The sequence below is a fragment of the Nannospalax galili genome, unplaced genomic scaffold (assembly GCF_000622305.1).
Source record: "Nannospalax galili isolate Female #2095 unplaced genomic scaffold, S.galili_v1.0 scaffold721, whole genome shotgun sequence".
In the NCBI taxonomy this organism is placed as follows: Eukaryota; Metazoa; Chordata; class Mammalia; order Rodentia; family Spalacidae; genus Nannospalax; species Nannospalax galili.
The window spans coordinates 155,738-172,718 of record NW_008344843.1 but is presented as its reverse complement, the minus strand read 5'-3'; the positions used below and the strand labels follow the sequence as shown (position 1 = coordinate 172,718).

The 16,981-nt window shown below is 53.3% G+C and overlaps 2 protein-coding genes across 3 annotated transcripts in view; one reads left to right on the top strand and one right to left on the bottom strand.

The window, feature by feature from the left end:
- On the top strand, nt 1-13,740 carry Dhx16 (DEAH-box helicase 16). The gene is made up of 20 exons (XM_008841235.2): nt 1-398; nt 1,916-2,163; nt 2,258-2,423; nt 2,628-2,684; nt 3,280-3,534; nt 3,685-3,888; nt 3,961-4,155; nt 4,690-4,800; nt 4,983-5,098; nt 6,468-6,678; nt 6,862-6,960; nt 7,064-7,216; nt 9,019-9,159; nt 9,312-9,474; nt 9,807-9,925; nt 10,053-10,120; nt 10,889-11,051; nt 11,149-11,310; nt 12,034-12,207; nt 13,486-13,740. The coding sequence occupies exons 1-20, from the start codon at nt 192-194 to the stop codon at nt 13,612-13,614; spliced, it is 3,141 nt and encodes a 1,046-aa protein (XP_008839457.1). The 5' UTR covers nt 1-191; the 3' UTR covers nt 13,615-13,740.
- Nucleotides 13,741-13,747: 7 nt separating this feature from the next.
- Nucleotides 13,748-16,981, bottom strand: part of CUNH6orf136 (chromosome unknown C6orf136 homolog) — a 4,707-nt gene continuing 1,473 nt past the window's right edge. The window contains exons 2-6 of one of the 2 annotated variants that reach the window (XM_008841233.3): nt 16,687-16,781; nt 16,150-16,238; nt 15,793-15,993; nt 14,096-14,165; nt 13,748-14,028 (exon numbers count right to left, since the gene is read on the bottom strand). In XM_008841233.3, coding sequence (XP_008839455.1) covers nt 13,915-14,028; nt 14,096-14,165; nt 15,793-15,993; nt 16,150-16,238; nt 16,687-16,731 — 519 coding nt within the window. In that variant the 5' untranslated portion in view covers nt 16,732-16,781 and the 3' untranslated portion in view covers nt 13,748-13,914. The remainder of the gene's footprint in view (nt 14,029-14,095; nt 14,166-15,792; nt 15,994-16,149; nt 16,239-16,686; nt 16,782-16,981) is intronic. The other variant, XM_029567409.1, reaches the window with a different exon arrangement.

Genomic DNA, 16,981 nt, shown 5'->3' with positions numbered 1-16,981 from the left:
TTGAACCCTGTTGGCCACCGTCGGCGGCGGAAGAGCACCGCTCCATCCGGGTTCCGCAATCCTGGACGTCGTTAGGGGGTTGCACGGCGCCGCGCTCCCCGGGCCTCAGGCAGCTCGGTGCGGGGCCTCGGCTCGGCCGGCGCTTTCCCGGGCCCGTGGCCGCTGCGCCACCGGCAGCCGGGCCGATCGCCATGGCGACGCCGGCGGCGCTGGAGCGCTGGGTGCAGGAGGAGCTGCACTCGGTGCTGGGACTGAGCGAGCGGCACGTCGCGCAGTTCCTGATCGGCACCGCACAGCGCTGCGCCTCCGCCGAGGAATTTGTGCAGCGCCTGCGCGACACCGACACGCTGGACCTCGGCGGGCCGGCGCGGGACTTCGCGCTGAGGCTGTGGAGCAAGGTAGGGGCGAGGGGACGCAGAGGTGCTCGTCCCGAACTAAGGCGGCCTGCCTCGCAGTCTAGCTGTGTACAGCCGGGAACTCGCTGTGTAGCCCAGGCTGGCCTCGAACTTGCGACCGTCCTCATGCAGGGATTACAGAGTGAACTGTCATTCCTGTCTCCCTTTTGCTAAAGCCACTTAGGTACTGTGCGAGGTGCTGAGCATCCAGCTCAGCGCAGACTGAGGAAATCAAGGGTTGGTGTAAGTGCTCTAGAGCAGTGTTTACTAAACGTTAACCGTACAGTTTATCCAGGGCCCTTGTTAAGAAGCATACCTCAGGGCTGAGGATGTAGCTCTGTTGGTAGAGTGCTTACCTCGAATGCAGGAAGACCTGGGTTGCATCCCCGGTACTGGGAAAAAGTCACTGAGACGTAAGAGCTTTAAGAAATGGGCTGGAGGGCTGGCTCACTGGTTAAGAGCACTTGCTGCTCTGGCAGAGGACCCAGGTTCGATTCTCAGCACCCACATTAGGCAGCTCACAAAGTTCCAGGGGGTCCAACGCCCTGTTCTGACTTCATGGGCATCATGCATGCATGGTACACATACATACATGCAAGCAAACACTTATAGGCATCTATGTATCTATCTATCATCATCTGTTAGTCTTTAAAGAAAGAAAAGAAAGAACTGGGCTGGAGAGACTGCTCAGCATTAAAAGCCCTTTTACTCTTCCATTTCCCAGCACCCACATCTGTTGGCTCACAACTTCTGTAACTCGAGCTCCAAGGGGATCTGATGCCCTCTTCTGACCTTTTAAGGCACGCATGCCACACACATACACATAAATAAATGACAGAATAAGTCTAAAGAAAGAAATGGGGGCGGGGGCTGAAGCGATGACCCAGCTTAAGAGCACTGGCTGCTCTTCCACAGGACCCAGGTTCAATTCCCAGCACCCACATGGTAGCTAACAACCAGTTCTAGAGGATCTGACACCCTCTTCTGACTTCCACAGACATTGCACAGCACAGGTGTACTTAACATACATGCAGGCAATACACTCATATGCATAAAAAATAAAAATAACAGATAAAACATTTTAATAAGTGAATTGAAGAATGTAAATGATTTGCAGGCAGAGCTGTTTTTTAAAGTTTTTATTACATTTTATCTGTTGTGTGTGGATGTCAGGACAACTTGTGGGAGTTGGTTCTCTCCCTCCACCATGTGGGTCCTGGGGATCAAACTCAGGTTGTCAGTCAGAGTCAGGGGCAAGCCCTTTGCTGGCACACATTTATGTCTTGTTTATGTCTGTATCCATAGTACCTGGCAAAGGCAGGTTTCAATAGACATATGCTAAATAGATTGCGTAAAGGAAGCTGGGAAGCTGAGGGGTCCTGCGGAGGCCGAGAACAGGGAGCAAAGCCATGTGGAAAAGAAAGATGTGGGCTCGCTTAAGGTCCAGCAATCCCTCTGTGGCTGATGTGGGGCTGCCACCAGGAGCTGCTCATGCGCCTTGTTGGCTCCTCCACCGACAGGTACCGCGGAAGACGGTGGTGGAAAAGCCAGCTCGGGCAGCAGAGCGAGAGGCCAGAGCCCTGCTGGAGAAGAACCGCACCTACAAGTTGCTGGAAGACAGCGAGGCGAGCAGTGAGGAGGCCCTGGGCAGGGCTGGGGGCGGTCTCCAGAAGAAGCGGAAAAAACGGAGACACCTCAGGAAGAAACACCAGGAGGAGGAAGACGAAGAGGAGGAAGAGGTTTCTGAGACTGGGAAGAGGAAGCCAGGGTACGTCGGATGCGAGAGGAGGGGGTTGGAGCAGGGAGCGGTGGGACGGTAAGGTTTCGGGGTGCACCTGTTTGATGCCCTGGACTGGCTTCAGGGGTCATAAGTTGCCCACGGAGGAAAAGCCGGCCTCAGAAGATGAGTGGGAACGGACGGAGCGGGAGCGCCTTCAGGACTTGGAGGAACGGGATGCTTTCGCGGAGCGAGTTCGGCAACGGGACAAGGATCGGACCCGAAATGTGCTGGAGCGGTCAGATAAGAAGGTGGGTTGGAAAACATTGGGGTGTCTGGGAAGATTGGGGCCAGCACTGTGGTTCCTGTCTGAGGCCAGAGGGCCCCTGTGGGTTTTCTGGCCAAGGCCCCTCTCTGCCTTGTGGAGAGCCGGCAAAGGATCTTTGTGATTGTGAGGGAAAATGGCTGCCGGCAGTCTTTGGCCTCACGCCCCTCCACGTGGTTTCTTTTCCTAGGCTTATGAAGAGGCTCAAAAGCGCCTCAAGATGGCTGAGGAAGACCGGAAGGCCATGGTGAGTCCCTGGGTTCAGGAAGCAAGATCAAAAGTGGAGAAAGACGAGAGGGAGCTCAGTGAGGTGGGTGGTAGCGGCCTCCGGAGGAGGGGCCTGACTGACAGGAGCAGCAGAGGGTGGACTTGGGTTGTAGAGGAAGGAGACCCCCAGTGAGTGAAACGTGGCCTTCCCGGTCCCTGAGACTTGAGGCATAAAGCCATTAATCCATCCGTCCATCCGAGGGAAGCCGACCGCTGAGCTTAGCTCCTACACTTGTCAGTCTCAGTCCTTTTCTGTGAGACCTCGCTGCTAAATGCTGGATCTGCCCTTTTCTTTGTCCCCTTTGCCTAATTTGAATAAAATAGAGGAAGGTATTCGGATAATTCCCCTGATGTTCTGTGCCAGCAAAGGAGGTTGTTGGGAGGCAGAGTGGATCAGTTTGTCTGTCATGGTGGCCCAGCTCTCGGCCTGTTGCTGGTCAAGTTGCAGCAGGTGGGGGATGGCCGGGCTTCGGGGCCTTGTGCCTGGCACTGCGGAGTTTTCACACTCAGTGATGGGTAGAGAACAGTGTTGCCGCTCTGGTGAGATGAGATGAGGACTTCTCTTCCTGGCCCAGGTCCCTGAGCTGCGCAAGAAATCCCGCCGAGAGTACCTGGCAAAACGGGAGCGGGAGAAGCTGGAGGACCTGGAGGCCGAGCTGGCTGATGAGGAGTTCCTCTTTGGGGACGTCGAGCTGAGCCGCCATGAGCGCAGGGAGCTCAAGTACAAGCGGCGTGTTCGGGACCTGGCCCGGGAGTACCGGGCAGCCGGGGAGCAGGAAAAGCTGGAGGCCACCAACCGCTACCACATGCCCAAGGAGACCCGGGGACAGGTGAGGAAAAGCCTGTCTCAGGGGTGTGGCAGTGCAGTGACTCAGCCCTTCCTTCTCTGCCTTTTCACAGCACGGGAAGGTAATGATGGGCCACGACGGAAATGGGCCGCCAGGGGGTCACCTTTCTTAAGCCTTCAGTTGTCTCTGTAGCCAGCTCGAGCCGCGGACATTGTGGATGAGGAATCAGGCGCCCCAGGGGAGGAGCAGCGGCGCTGGGAAGAGGCCCGACTAGGGGCTGCATCCCTGAAGTTTGGGGCCCGAGACGCCGCTGCCCAAGAACCGAAGTACCAGCTGGTGCTGGAGGAGGATGAGACCATCGAGTTTGTCCGTGCAACTCAGCTCCAGGGTGACGAGGTAAGAGAGAGTCTGGGATGTGGTGAGAGGCTCTGAAGGTGGCGGGGGACTCACAGTCTCTGTCTCCTTCAGGAACCATCGTCGATCCCCTCTTTATCAGCCCAGGACCAGCAGAAAGAGTCCATCCAGGCTGTTCGCCGCAGTTTGCCGGTGTTTCCCTTCAGGGAGGAGCTCCTGGCTGCCATTGCCAATCATCAGGTCCTCATCATCGAGGGTGAGACGGGCTCCGGGAAGACCACACAGATTCCTCAGTACCTCTTTGAGGAAGTAAGTCATCAAAACCAGCTCTTGCTGACCCCAAGTATGGAGTCAGAGTCTTGTCAGAGCCCCTTTGTGTGATAGCTGGGAGAGTCCTTTCCTGTCTTTTTCACTAAATCATGAGGCTCTTGAGGATGAAGCCATGCTCTTTGTGCTGTTCTGTCCTCCCTGCTGAGCTGTCACACCTAGTGTGACCTGCAGCATACAGGTCAGCAGTGGGAGTGTGGAGAGCACAAACACCGACCTCCTGCGCTCCAGCCCTGCATGGCCTCTGTCCTACTGTTCCTCTGCAGGGGCCAGAGAACTAGGAGTGAAGAGACTTGTTCTGCTTTTTGACTCTTGCTCACTGCTTCAGTCTCTGTTCTGTCCAGCAGAGCTCTGAGCTAGGCAGGAGGCTTGCAGGGCTGGCTCAGCCTCCCCCTGGGGACCCTCGGTTGTCATCCGCTCTCCTTCCCTGGCTGTCTGCTTCTGTCCTCATGTTTCCCCACTTGCCTGGCTTGAGGTAGTGTGTTCAGCTTCGTTCTCTTTGTTCTCTCTCTTCAGGGTTATACAAAGAAGGGTATGAAGATTGCCTGCACCCAGCCCCGGAGAGTGGCGGCCATGAGTGTGGCTGCCCGAGTGGCCCGGGAAATGGGAGTGAAGCTTGGGAATGAGGTGAGTTTTATGGAGACTTAGGAGTGGGGACTCCTCACCCCTACCGCTTGAGTCTGGGTCTCAGTTCACACTGTCTTCAGGGTCCCATACCTCAGTCTGGGCATCGGTCCCAAATCCCTGTCCCTGAGCTTGCCTCAGGGAACACCAACCTATTCTTAGCTCCTAATGGCCTCTGTGATCAGGTTGGCTATAGCATCCGCTTTGAGGACTGCACATCAGAGCGAACGGTCCTTCGCTACATGACTGACGGGATGCTTCTCCGGGAGTTCCTCTCTGAGCCTGACCTTGCAAGTTACAGGTACACACAGGCCCCTGCCTCTCAAGGGAATGCCACCAGCTTCTCTTCCTGTTCTCTGGCCCTCGCTTCCCTCAGGGCTTCCTGTCTTTAACCTTTCTTCCCCAGGGGCCAGTTGGCCATTGTCTCCTCACTTAACCCACCAGCACTTTTTGGTGTTTGGAGATAGGGTCTCACTCTGTAGCTCAGGCTGGTCTTAAACTTGTGGGTCTCAGCGCTGTGGTGCAGGAGCCACTAGGCAAAGCATCGTCTAAGGCATGTTTTTGTTTGTTTTTTTTTTTTTTAATGTGTATGAGTGTACTGCCTGCATGTAGGTGAATGCTCCCGTGTCGTGCAATGCCATGGAGGTCAGAAGAGGGCTTCGGATTCCCCTGGAACAGGAGTTAAGTACGGTTCATAGCTGCCATGTGGGTTCTGGGAATCGAATCTGGGTCCTCTGTAAGAGCAGTCAGTGCTGTTAACCACTGAGCCATCTCTCCAGCCCTCTAAGGCATGTTCTTAATTTCACTCTTCCAATAAGAGTAGCTACTGAGGACAGGCATTGGAGTGCACGCCTTTAATCCCAGGGAGGCAGATGCAGATGGATCTCTGTGAAATCCTGGCCAGCCCGGACTACATAGCAAGTTCCAGGCCAACTGTGAGTACAAGGAGACCCTGTTTCAAAACGACAAAAAGAAAAAAAGTAAACCAGAGTAGCTGTAGCTGCCTTAGCAGACTCTCGAGGTATCTGACTTGCTGTAGGCCTGGCTTCCAGACGCTTCATCTTAATTGCTTTTTTTTTTTGTCTTTTTGAGATAGGGTCTCCCTGTAGCCCCAACTATGATTGGGTTGATCATAGTGACTTGGAACTCACTATGTAGACCAGGCTGGCCTTGCATTCACAGAGATACACCTCTGCCTCCCAAGTGCTGGGATTAAAGGGGTGCACCGTGCCCGGCCTTTTTTTTTTTTTTTTAACATTTAAAAGTGTGTGTGTGTGTACACTTGTATGTGTGTGGACATGAATGTGCCATAGTACATGTGTGAGCGATCTGAAGACAGCTTGTGAGTCAGTTCTCTCATTCCAGCATGTGGGTTCCAGGGATCAAATTGAGGTCCATTGGGCTTGGCAGCAGGACCCTGTACCTGCTGAGCCATCTCCCAGCCCATCTTGACTGCTTTTTTCTGCTAAGGCCAGGGTGGGCTGCAGGTCACAGGCCCTTGGCCCTTGCTCACCTTCTCTCCAGATTACATACGTGGGATGCTTGCTTCTCCTTCGATGCCTCTCCCCACATTCATTCTTGTGTCCCTCCATCCCTCCCTGTCAGCCACATGCCTGGTTGAATCCTCCATCACCCAGCCCTCCTTACCACTCACCCCTCTCCTTCCTCAGTGTGGTGATGGTGGATGAAGCTCATGAGCGGACACTGCACACGGACATTCTCTTTGGGCTGATCAAGGATGTTGCTCGATTCCGACCCGAGCTCAAGGTCCTGGTAGCTTCAGCCACGCTGGACACTGCCAGGTTTTCCACCTTCTTTGACGACGCCCCTGTCTTCCGAATCCCTGGACGCAGGTTTCCAGTTGACATCTTCTATACCAAGGTGCCCCTTGGGAGGATGGGCTTAGTGTGAAGCAGAGGAGTTGGGGCCTGTGGAGGAGGCTGTTCCAAGGAGGGAAGGGTCTGATGGAATGTCTAAAGTGGGAGTAGGGTAAAGGATATGCTGAGTGGGAGAAGAGCCTAGATAGGTAGCCCTCCTGTGACTCCATGTCTTCTTCTTCCCCAGGCCCCAGAGGCTGACTACCTGGAAGCTTGTGTTGTGTCTGTGCTGCAGATCCATGTGACCCAGCCACCCGGAGATATTCTGGTGTTCCTGACTGGGCAGGTGTGTACAGGTGGAAAGGGGGATGGAGTGTCCCAGGGGAGGATGGGGCTGATGTGTGGGCCTTGGTGACTCTGGAATCCCTGCCACCCTCCTCCACATCCAGGAGGAGATCGAGGCCGCCTGCGAGATGCTCCAGGATCGCTGTCGCCGACTGGGCTCCAAAATCCGGGAGCTCCTGGTGTTGCCCATTTATGCCAACCTGCCCTCCGACATGCAGGCTCGCATCTTCCAGCCCACACCCCCAGGGGCCCGAAAGGTCAGTGGGAAAAACCTCTACTCCTACAAAACCTCTACTCCTCCTACAAAAAAACACGATTGGGGGTAGGGCGGGCTGGAGAGATGGCTCTGGGCACTTGCTGCTCTTCCAGAGAACTTGAGTTCAGTTCTCATCATTCACATCTGGCGGCTCACAGCTGAGGAGCCACCACGCCCTCATCACCTGTTACCCTTCTCCCCTCAGGCTGGAGAGGATGATACAGTGTCAGCCACACCCAAGAGATAGGAGCCTTAGATTCAGGGGTGGGAGGAAGCCTCTGTGTGCCAAGAGGTAGGATTTGAAGTGGACCTTTGAGAAAAATGGCTGGGGAAATCCAAGAGGGAGGCTGAGGTGAGGCTGAGGTCTGAGAAGAGTCAGGAAGGAAGGAGGTGAATGGGAGGTTCAAGCTGCTGTGTCAGCCAAGGCTGAATCAGCTGAAGGCTGAGATGGAGGCTTTTGAAACATTCAGAGTTTGGAGAGGCAGGTGGCAACCAGAGGTTCCTGAGCAGAAGTGTAACCTTCATTGAACAAATACTGAGGGGGATGTGGCTCAGTGGTGCAGCACCTCCTTGGCATATGTGAGGCCCATGTTCTGCTCATAACCCAGTACATGCTAAGTGGGCTGGTTACTGTTCTAGTGATACACTGATGGGCAAAGCAGGCTTTATAGTCTGATAGGAGGAGACAGTGACACGTACACTGGGACCAGTTTGTAGCAAGTGCTGTGAAGAGATTCAAGACAGCACAGGAAACTGGCTGAGGAGGAGCAGAAAGGTGTCTTCCTGGTGGTGCAAGGGAGGCTGCTCCAGTCAGGCCAGGGGGGAGGGGAGGAGAGAGGGTCAAGGGGGCCAGGCTGCTCCAGTCAGGCCAGGGGAGAGGGGAGGAGAGAGGGTCAAGGGGGCCAGGCTGCTCCAGTCAGGCCAGGGGAGAGGGGAGGAGAGAGGGTCAAGGGGGCCAGGCTGCTCCAGTCAGGCCAGGGGAGAGGGGAGGAGAGAGGGTCAAGGGGGCCAGGCTGCTCCAGTCAGGCCAGGGGAGAGGGGAGGAGAGAGGGTCAAGGGGGCCAGGCTGCTCCAGTCAGGCCAGGGGAGAGGGGAGGAGAGAGGGTCAAGGGGGCCAGGCTGCTCCAGTCAGGCCAGGGGAGAGGGGAGGAGAGAGGGTCAAGGGAGCCAGGCTGCTCCAGTAAGGCCAGGGGAGAGGGGAGGAGAGAGGGTCAAGGGGGCCAGGCTGCTCCAGTCAGGCCAGGGGAGAGGGGAGGAGAGAGGGTCAAGGGGGCCAGGCTGCTACCTGGGAGCAGTGCTCCCCGCAGAGAGTGGTGCAGAGCATCCAGTGGAGGAGTGCCCCTGGGTGGGCAGGCAGCAGCCACAGAGAACTGACGTGAGGTCGGGGACAGCCACAGGCCAAGTGGTCCAAGTTCTAAGGGGCTTGGGTGGGAAAATCTAGATTTGATGTGACAGGTTTATATTTCAGAGCACCATTCTGAGTGCCATGTGACAGGTTTGGAGTGGAAGGGTGAGGGTACGAATTCTGTGACCAGGAGTGCTATATGAATGTGGCTGTGGACATGGATATGGATGGGGAATAGTGGGCAGGCACCTTGCACACCCTCATCTTCCATCTCTGAAGAAGACCCCAAACCCTCTTGGTCTCATTTCTTCATTATGCCCCTGCTGACCCCCACACCCCATCTCTCTCCCCTCTCCTGACCTTGGACAGTTTCCTCAGCCCCTGCCCCTCTGCACCATCACTTTCTCTGGCTGTCATGGTGGGCTGGGTCACTGGGTGACCTCTGTGCTCTCACTTAGGTGGTTGTGGCAACAAACATTGCAGAAACCTCGCTCACCATCGAAGGCATCATTTACGTGCTGGATCCAGGGTTCTGTAAGCAGAAGAGCTACAACCCCCGCACAGGCATGGAGTCGCTCACAGTCACACCCTGCAGCAAGGTCAGCCTGGAGCTCCGTGAGGTGGGGGGTAGATTGTCCCCAGGGGCTTGACTCAGAGGCAGCATTAGAGGATGAGGGGTTGTCAGCCATCTGCATCCTCCAGACCTTTTAGTAAACACTGCCCTGACCATGTCAGCTCTTCTCCTTTCCAGGCCTCAGCCAACCAGCGGGCTGGCCGTGCGGGTCGCGTGGCTGCAGGGAAATGCTTCCGCCTGTACACCGCCTGGGCCTACCAGCATGAACTGGAGGAGACTACGGTTCCCGAGATCCAGAGGACTAGCCTGGGCAATGTGGTGCTACTACTCAAGAGCTTAGGTGATGGGGCTGCCTAGGGCCTGATGGGGCCTGGGGTCTCTGCTGCCCCTTAGGTGAGGGGCTGCCTAGGGCCTGATGGGGCCTGGGGTCTCTGCTGCTCCTTAGGTGGTGGGGCTGGAGTCTCTGCTGCTCCTTAGGTGATGGGACTGCCTAGGGCCTGATGGGGCCTGGGGTCTCTGCTGCTCCTTAGGTGATGGGGCTGGAGTCTCTGCTGCTCCTTAGGTGATGGGGCTGCCTAGGGCCTGATGGGGCCTGGGGTCTCTGCTGCCCCTTAGGTGGTGGGACTGCCCAGGGCCTGATGGAATGCCTCCATCCCTTACTCTTTTCTCCAGGGATCCATGACCTTATGCACTTTGACTTTCTGGACCCTCCACCATATGAGACCCTGCTGCTGGCTTTGGAACAGCTCTATGCACTTGGAGCCCTTAACCATCTTGGAGAACTCACCACGGTGAGGTAGCAGGGCGGCATGCATGGGGCAGGATGAAGGAGGGGTCTGGTGGCCCCAGGGACCCCTTTGATGGTGGTGCCAGGGGCTCTTGGAATAGGAACCTGAGGGAGATCTCTTTCCTCTTTAGTCTGGTCGAAAGATGGCAGAGCTGCCCGTGGACCCCATGTTGTCTAAAATGATCTTGGCCTCTGAGAAGTAAGCCCTCCCTCCTTCCAGCCCCTGGCACAAACTTGCTCTGCCACCTCTGTCTTGAGAGCTGTTTCTCTTTTCTCACCATCATATATACATAGACAGACAGACAGATATATAGATATATAAAGATTTTATGTATAGAGATACATATATGTTATACATTTATATACATACTTATGTGTGTATATATATATACACACACACACATACACACACACATATATACACACACACACATATAAGAGCTCTTATATGTATATAAGACCCATGAGGATCTGGAAACCAATCTCGTGTCCTTGAGCATGATGGTTATTGGGTAGAGGTGACCAACACAGGTAAAATCTGGCACCACCAGTGGAAGTGAGCTTTTGCATTTGTGATGGGTGCCGAGAGGCCTGCTTTGGGAACTTGCTCCCCCCTAAGGATTCACACTAGGCCATTTGGATGGTACTGTGTGGGATCACCTTCAAAAGCCATGTCCCCAAGGGATAGGGCAGTCCTCTTCCCATGTAGCACGTCAGAAGCTTCCAGCACCTCCTGCCCCTGCCTCCATGAATATCACTCTGTGTAACTGTTTCTGCTCTGGCTCCTACTTCTCTGCCCCCAGGCAGCTCTCCACCACCGGAATCCATCTGCTGTCTGATTGGCAGCCACTGTCCCCACACAGGAGCAGCCTTCCCTCCCCTCCCCGTCCCTCCCCTCCCCTCCCTGTGTCTGTTCTTGTTTATTTAGTGTCTTGCTTTGATCTCCTCCTTTTCTTGCCCTGCCCAGATACAGCTGTTCAGAGGAGATCCTGACAGTGGCTGCCATGCTCTCTGTCAACAACTCCATCTTCTACCGGCCCAAGGACAAAGTCGTCCATGCTGACAATGCCCGTGTCAACTTCTTTCTCCCTGGAGGGGACCACCTGGTTCTGCTAAACGTGTATACACAGGTCACTGGGCTCGGGCAAGTGGAAATGCAGGCAACGTGGGGGCTTAGTAGTCCTGTTGCATACTTAAGGCCCCACTCCCTCTGAACCCTCTTCACAGTGGGCTGAGAGTGGCTACTCTTCCCAGTGGTGCTATGAGAACTTTGTCCAGTTCCGATCGATGCGCCGAGCCCGGGATGTGCGGGAACAACTGGAGGGGCTCCTGGAGCGTGTGGAAGTTGGTTTGAGCTCCTGCCAAGGAGACTACATCCGAGTGCGCAAGGTCACTTTTTTTATTTTTTTATGCGTATGAGTGTATTACCTGCATGTATGTAAGTGTGCCCGTGGAGGTCAGAAGAGGGTGTTGAGTCCCCTGGAACTGGAGTTAGACAGTTGTTAGTTGCCATGTGGTTGCTGGGAATCAAACCCATGTCCTCCGCAAGAGCAGCCAGTGCTCTTAACTGCTGAGCCATCTCTCCAGGCCCCCTCCCTTTTATTTTTAACGTGTGTGTGTGTGTGTGTGTGTGTGTGTGTGTGTGTGTGAGAGAGAGAGAGAGAGAGAGAGAGAGAGAGAGAGAGAGAGATAGATATTCTAAGTCAGGACAGTTTCAGGAGTCTAACATTTCTTCCCCCCACTATGCCTCGCTCTGTGTGTGTGTGTGTGTGTGTGTGAGAGAGAGAGAGAGAGAGAGAGAGAGATATTCTAAGTCAGGACAGTTTCAGGAGTCTAACATTTCTTCCCCCAACTATGCCTCGCTGGCCCAGGGCCACTGTTTCTTCAGGCTTCAGGCTGCTGCTGTCCTCCCCATAGTAGTAGCCTCTGCCCTGCGGGCGCAGCTGTCCCCAGCCAGGGCCCTCCCCTGCTGGAGCCCACCCTTCCCCAGAAGACATTTGTGGTCGGTGTTCTGCACACGCCTTACTTCCTAGGTCTCCAGAAACTTGAACCGGTGGTGAATTAGGTCCCCCACATCCCCTTACCCAGGTTGTCTTCCCTGCCTGTTCTTAGGCCATCACAGCGGGTTACTTTTACCACACGGCGCGGCTGACGCGGAGTGGCTACCGCACAGTGAAGCAGCAGCAGACAGTGTTCGTTCATCCCAACTCCTCCCTCTTTGAGCAGCAGCCACGCTGGTTGCTCTACCATGAGCTCGTCCTGACCACAAAGGAGTTCATGAGACAGGTGAGGGGCCATTGCAGGCCCAGGTAGGTGGAGACAGTATGTGTCCCACTAGGCCCAGTTGTGTTCCTGGGACTGACATACAAATGAGAAGTCCCATTGGTTTAAAGCAGGACCAGACAGAGCTCAGCAGTACACTTCTTAGTCCATTTAAAATAAATAATGCAGGGGCTGGAGAGACGGCTCAGCAGCTAAGAGCACTGACCACTCTTGCAGAGGACCTGGGTTCGATTCCCAGCACCCAATTGGTGGCAACAAACTGTCCTTAACTCCAATTCCAGGGGAATCCAATGCCCTCTTCTGACCTCCGAGGCATTGCACAACACGGGTACACACACATACATGCAGGCAATACTTTCATACACATAAAATAAAAATAAAATATAAAAATAAAAATTAAAGACAAAAAATAAAAATAAAAAATGATTCAAGCCAGGTGTGGTGATGCAGGCCTTTGATCCCAACACTCTAGAGACAGAGGCAGGCAGATCTCAGAGATTGAGGCCAGCCTGTTTTACATTCGTACCTGCATTCCAGGCCAGCTATGGCTATAGGGAGACACTGTCTCAAACAAAAATAATTTATAAATCCTTTCTAGCAATTGTCTCAGTGTCTTTCAAGATCTGAGAACTAATTCAATCAACAAGTATCTGAAGGTGGGCCTGCTAGCACAGGCCTGCAATCCGGGAACTTGGGAGCTGAGGCAGGATTGCAAGGCCTACCTAGGCAACCTAGTGACACTCTTGTCTCAAAAGTATGAGAAAGTGGGCGAGGGTTGTGACGATAGGTCAGAGGTAGTCTTGCTCAGTAAGCATGATGTCCAGGTTCAGTACCTGGTATAAATAAATGTGTACCAAGTGCTGGGGTCATAATAGCCTGTAAAGCAGATGACATCTGTCCTGAGCAGTGTCACTCCAGGGTTCCCTCAGAGTCGTGTACCAGGTTTTGGGAGCCCTTTAGTACGCAGCAGAGCTGGGGTATGTCCTTCGCCCTCAGTCACAGCAAGGAAGGGAGCCTTTTTCATTTTTGTGTATGAGTGTTTTAGGTGTATATGCATTAGTATACCTACATGTGCAGTGCCCAGGGAGGTCAGAAGGGGGACCAGATCCCCTGGAACCGTAGGTGGCTGGAAACTGAACCTGTGTCCTCTGGAAGAGCCAGTGCTCTTCACCACTGAGTCAAGCCATCTCTTCAGCCCCAGGAGAACCCTTTCTTGACCACACACTCGTGATTGTGGTTTAGAAATAAAGGAGCCATACTGAGAGTTGCACTCTCCTCTAGGTACTGGAGATTGAGAGCAGCTGGCTTTTGGAAGTGGCTCCCCATTACTATAAGGCCAAGGAACTAGAAGACCCCCATGCCAAGAAAATGCCCAAAAAAATAGGCAAGACTCGGGAAGAGCTGGGCTAGAGATGCTCAGAGGGACCTGACCACGGAGCTGCCTTTCCTTCCACGATTTATTTAATATTGATCGAATAAAATTATTTTTGGAATGAAGTGTGTGGGAGCTTTGGGATCCAGAAAAAGGACATGAAACTCCACCTCATATCCACAGTAAACTTTATTATTTACAAGTTAAATTACACAGCAGCTTTACACAGCATGAGACGGGAAGGAGGGAAAGTGGAGGGAGGTGGCTGGCTCTGGACACTCCTGGCCACCTCCCCTCCTGTACGTAGCAGTCAGTGCTGCCTCCACCGAGTTCCTGGATCAGGCCTTGGAGCACACGTGGAAGTTGGGCTCGGGTTCTGACAGTCCCAGGGCCACCAGGGCTCCCACCAGCAGCTTCTTCACAGGTGTTGTGGGTGAGTGTGAAGGCATCAGCTGCAGGGAGAAGCTAAGGTGAGAACAGACGTGCTCTTCCACCTCACCCACCCAGTCCAACACTCACCTTGTCTAGGTGATGGCGACAGATGAGGCCACTGGAATTCAAGTAGAAGGTGGAATAGGCATCATAGGTCCTGGGGAAAAAGAGGCTTCCTGAAGGCCATGACTTGGCAGTTAAAAAAGGGCCCGAGAGATGGCTCAGCAGTTATGAGCACTGGCTGCTCTTCTAGAGGACCCAGGTTTGGTTCCTAGCACCCATATGGCAGCTAACAATCATGCAATCATCCTTGAATCCAGTTCCAGGGCATCTGACACCCTTTTCTGACCTCTGCAGGCATTGCACAACACAACATGGATGCATTTACATACATGCAGGCAAAATACTCATACACGTTTTTTTTAATTAGAAGTTTCTAAACTTTGCTATGCAAGCTCATCTGGGGAACCTTTTTTGTTTGAGACAAGGTCTCACTCTGTATCCCAGGCTGGCCTGGGACTTACTGTGTAGATCAGGCTGGCCTCAAACTCCCAGGGATTGGCCTTGCCTCTGCCTCTCAAGTGATGGGATTAAAAGCATGTGCCAACCATGCTTGGCTGGGGAACTTTCTGAGACAGGATCTCAGTATGTAGCCTAGGCTGACTTCCAACTCTCAGCCTGAGTACTGGGATCAGAGTTACACTCCCGTGCCCAGTTACATGGCAACTTCTTAGAACTCCCAGTGCTCTCGTTGGCGAGATGGTTCTGTGGTTAAGAGCACTGGCTGCTCTTGCAGAGGGCCCTGATTCACTTCTCAACACCCACATGGCAGCTAACCACTGTCTAATTTTAGTTCCAGGGAATCAGACGCCCTCTTCTGGCCTCCACAGGCATTGCGTGCGTGCATAGGTATGCTTACATAGGCAAAATACTCAAAAATAGATTTAAAAAATTAAATGGCATTGGTAGAAAGGACCTTGGGCTATTCCTTCAGCAGAGTTGCGAAACTACTAATTATCTTTTTAATTTTGTGTGTATGGGGTGGGGGCTGCCATTGCAGAGGACAACTTGCAGGAGTTGCTGCTTTCCTCCCACCATGTGGGTCTGGAAGTTCTGAACTCGGGTCGTCATCTTTACCTACTGAGCCATCTCACCAACCCCAAGATCGTTAATGTAAATGCTTATGTAGAGTGTTAGAGGCTGAGCCTAATAACTTCTTGGGATTCTACCAGCCAGAAACTTAACCAGGAATTTTACCTGGGGTTATAGAACTAAATTTGGGAGGCAGTGTTTTTGTTCATTTGGTTTTTGTTTTCTTACAGCTCTGGTTGGCCTTTTAATCCTGATCCTCCAGGACACAGAAGTTATTTTACTTGTTTAGTAACTAAGTTCTTAACACTTGCCAGGCCAAGTAGAATACATGAAGAATCTAAAGTTCAGGGGGTTCTTAATAAATCTTATTATTTTTATTATATTTAAAGTGGATTATGCTGGGCATGTTGGCACATGCCTTTAATCCCAGCACTCAGGAGGCTGAGGCTGAGGCAAGGCATCTCTCTGAATTTGAGGCCAGGGCTGGTCTACATAATGAATTCCAAGACAGCCAGGGCTACATAGTGAGACACTATGTCAAACAAAATAAAAGGTAGGCTAAAATAAGATCTCTACCCTCAGGAAGTCCACAGCCAAGTCTGGGTAAATCAAGGACTGCAGGGAGAATAGATGACCAAACTCCTAAGGCAGTGGGGGCAGGGAAGGGGTCGTCTGGGCCCCTCCTCACTTACCTGAAAAGCTCCTCTTTATCACGCTTGTAGAAACGCAGCAAGAGCATGTGGATAGGCAGTCCTACTAGGCGCCACCGGGCTTGCAGGGTCCAGTTCTCAGGGTGGCGGGTCAGCTGTAGAATCTCCAGCCGAAACTGTGCAAAATAGTTCCATGCCAGGAATCGGCAAAGGGTCAGTGACAGAATGTACCAAGTGCGGCCCCTGTGAAGAATGACAGGGGCAGGAATTCCAGAATGGGAGAATCAGAAAAACAAGGGATGGAAGCGAGAGGTGCAGCACAGAACCTCTGGGATGAGGCCCAAGCGCTCAGCACTGGGTCCTCTTCCTCCAAAGCCCCACCCTTGCCCCAGCTCTCACTTGGTACGCATGTTCAGGATCTCATTGATGAATTCCACATCCAAGGAATATAGAGTGTAGTCGTGCGAGTGGAAGAAGAGGTTGGGAAGCTGGGTGGAAGAAGAGGCATCAACTCAGCGGGCCAGAGGAGCCTACTGTAGGGTTACTTTATGCATATAGCATATTGGTATCAGAGGTGAAACTGGCCCCAAATGCTACGGCAATCTTAAATGTGAAGGTGCTCTCTAAAGTCTGTGCCTTTGTATACTTTTGAGACTGTGAATCCCAATCTGGCCTTCAACCTGCAATCCTATTCCCTGGGCCTCCTGAGTAACTGACAGCCCATGCCACCAGCTTGGTGTATTTCTGCCTTAAGGGTCTCTTTACTCCCCGCCCCAAGTACAAAGTCATTTCCTCCTGTTTAACCTTTATTAATCCAAACAGAGGGGCATCTTTTTTCTCAGGGAAATGTCTCATGGCACACTTGCATGCCTGCCTCCTGGTGCCATGCTCATCTGCTTTCCCCCTTGAGGGGAAGGTCCCTGTGAATTGACTCACCTCTTGTCTCAGCCTCTCATGCATGACAGCCAAGTGCTCCTCCATGCTCTGATCTCCCGATGGGCTGGCAGGGGAAGGATGGGCAGTTCCAGGGGCTTGGAAAGGAATCAGAGCCCCGGGATAGGGGCAAGGAGGTCCCTCAAAAAGGCTCCTAAGCCCATCTAGACAACCACTGTGCAACTCAGGTCCTGGTTCCTCCTCCCTCTTTCCTGGAGGAAGAACCACCCATAGGGTGTTGAGCACCTGGACCTGAGGGAGAGGTGGTGGAAGAGCCTTGGGAAAAGGGTGGGTGGGA

Excerpts from the sequence above, each read along its gene's own strand:
- Dhx16 (XM_008841235.2), top strand. The coding sequence starts at position 192 with ATGGCGACGCCGGCGGCGCTGGAGCGCTGGGTGCAGGAGGAGCTGCAC. Across the intron at positions 4,801-4,982 it reads GAGTGAAGCTTGGGAATGAG|GTTGGCTATAGCATCCGCTT; the intron begins GTGAGTTTTATG and ends CTCTGTGATCAG. Across the intron at positions 9,160-9,311 it reads CAGTCACACCCTGCAGCAAG|GCCTCAGCCAACCAGCGGGC; the intron begins GTCAGCCTGGAG and ends TCTCCTTTCCAG.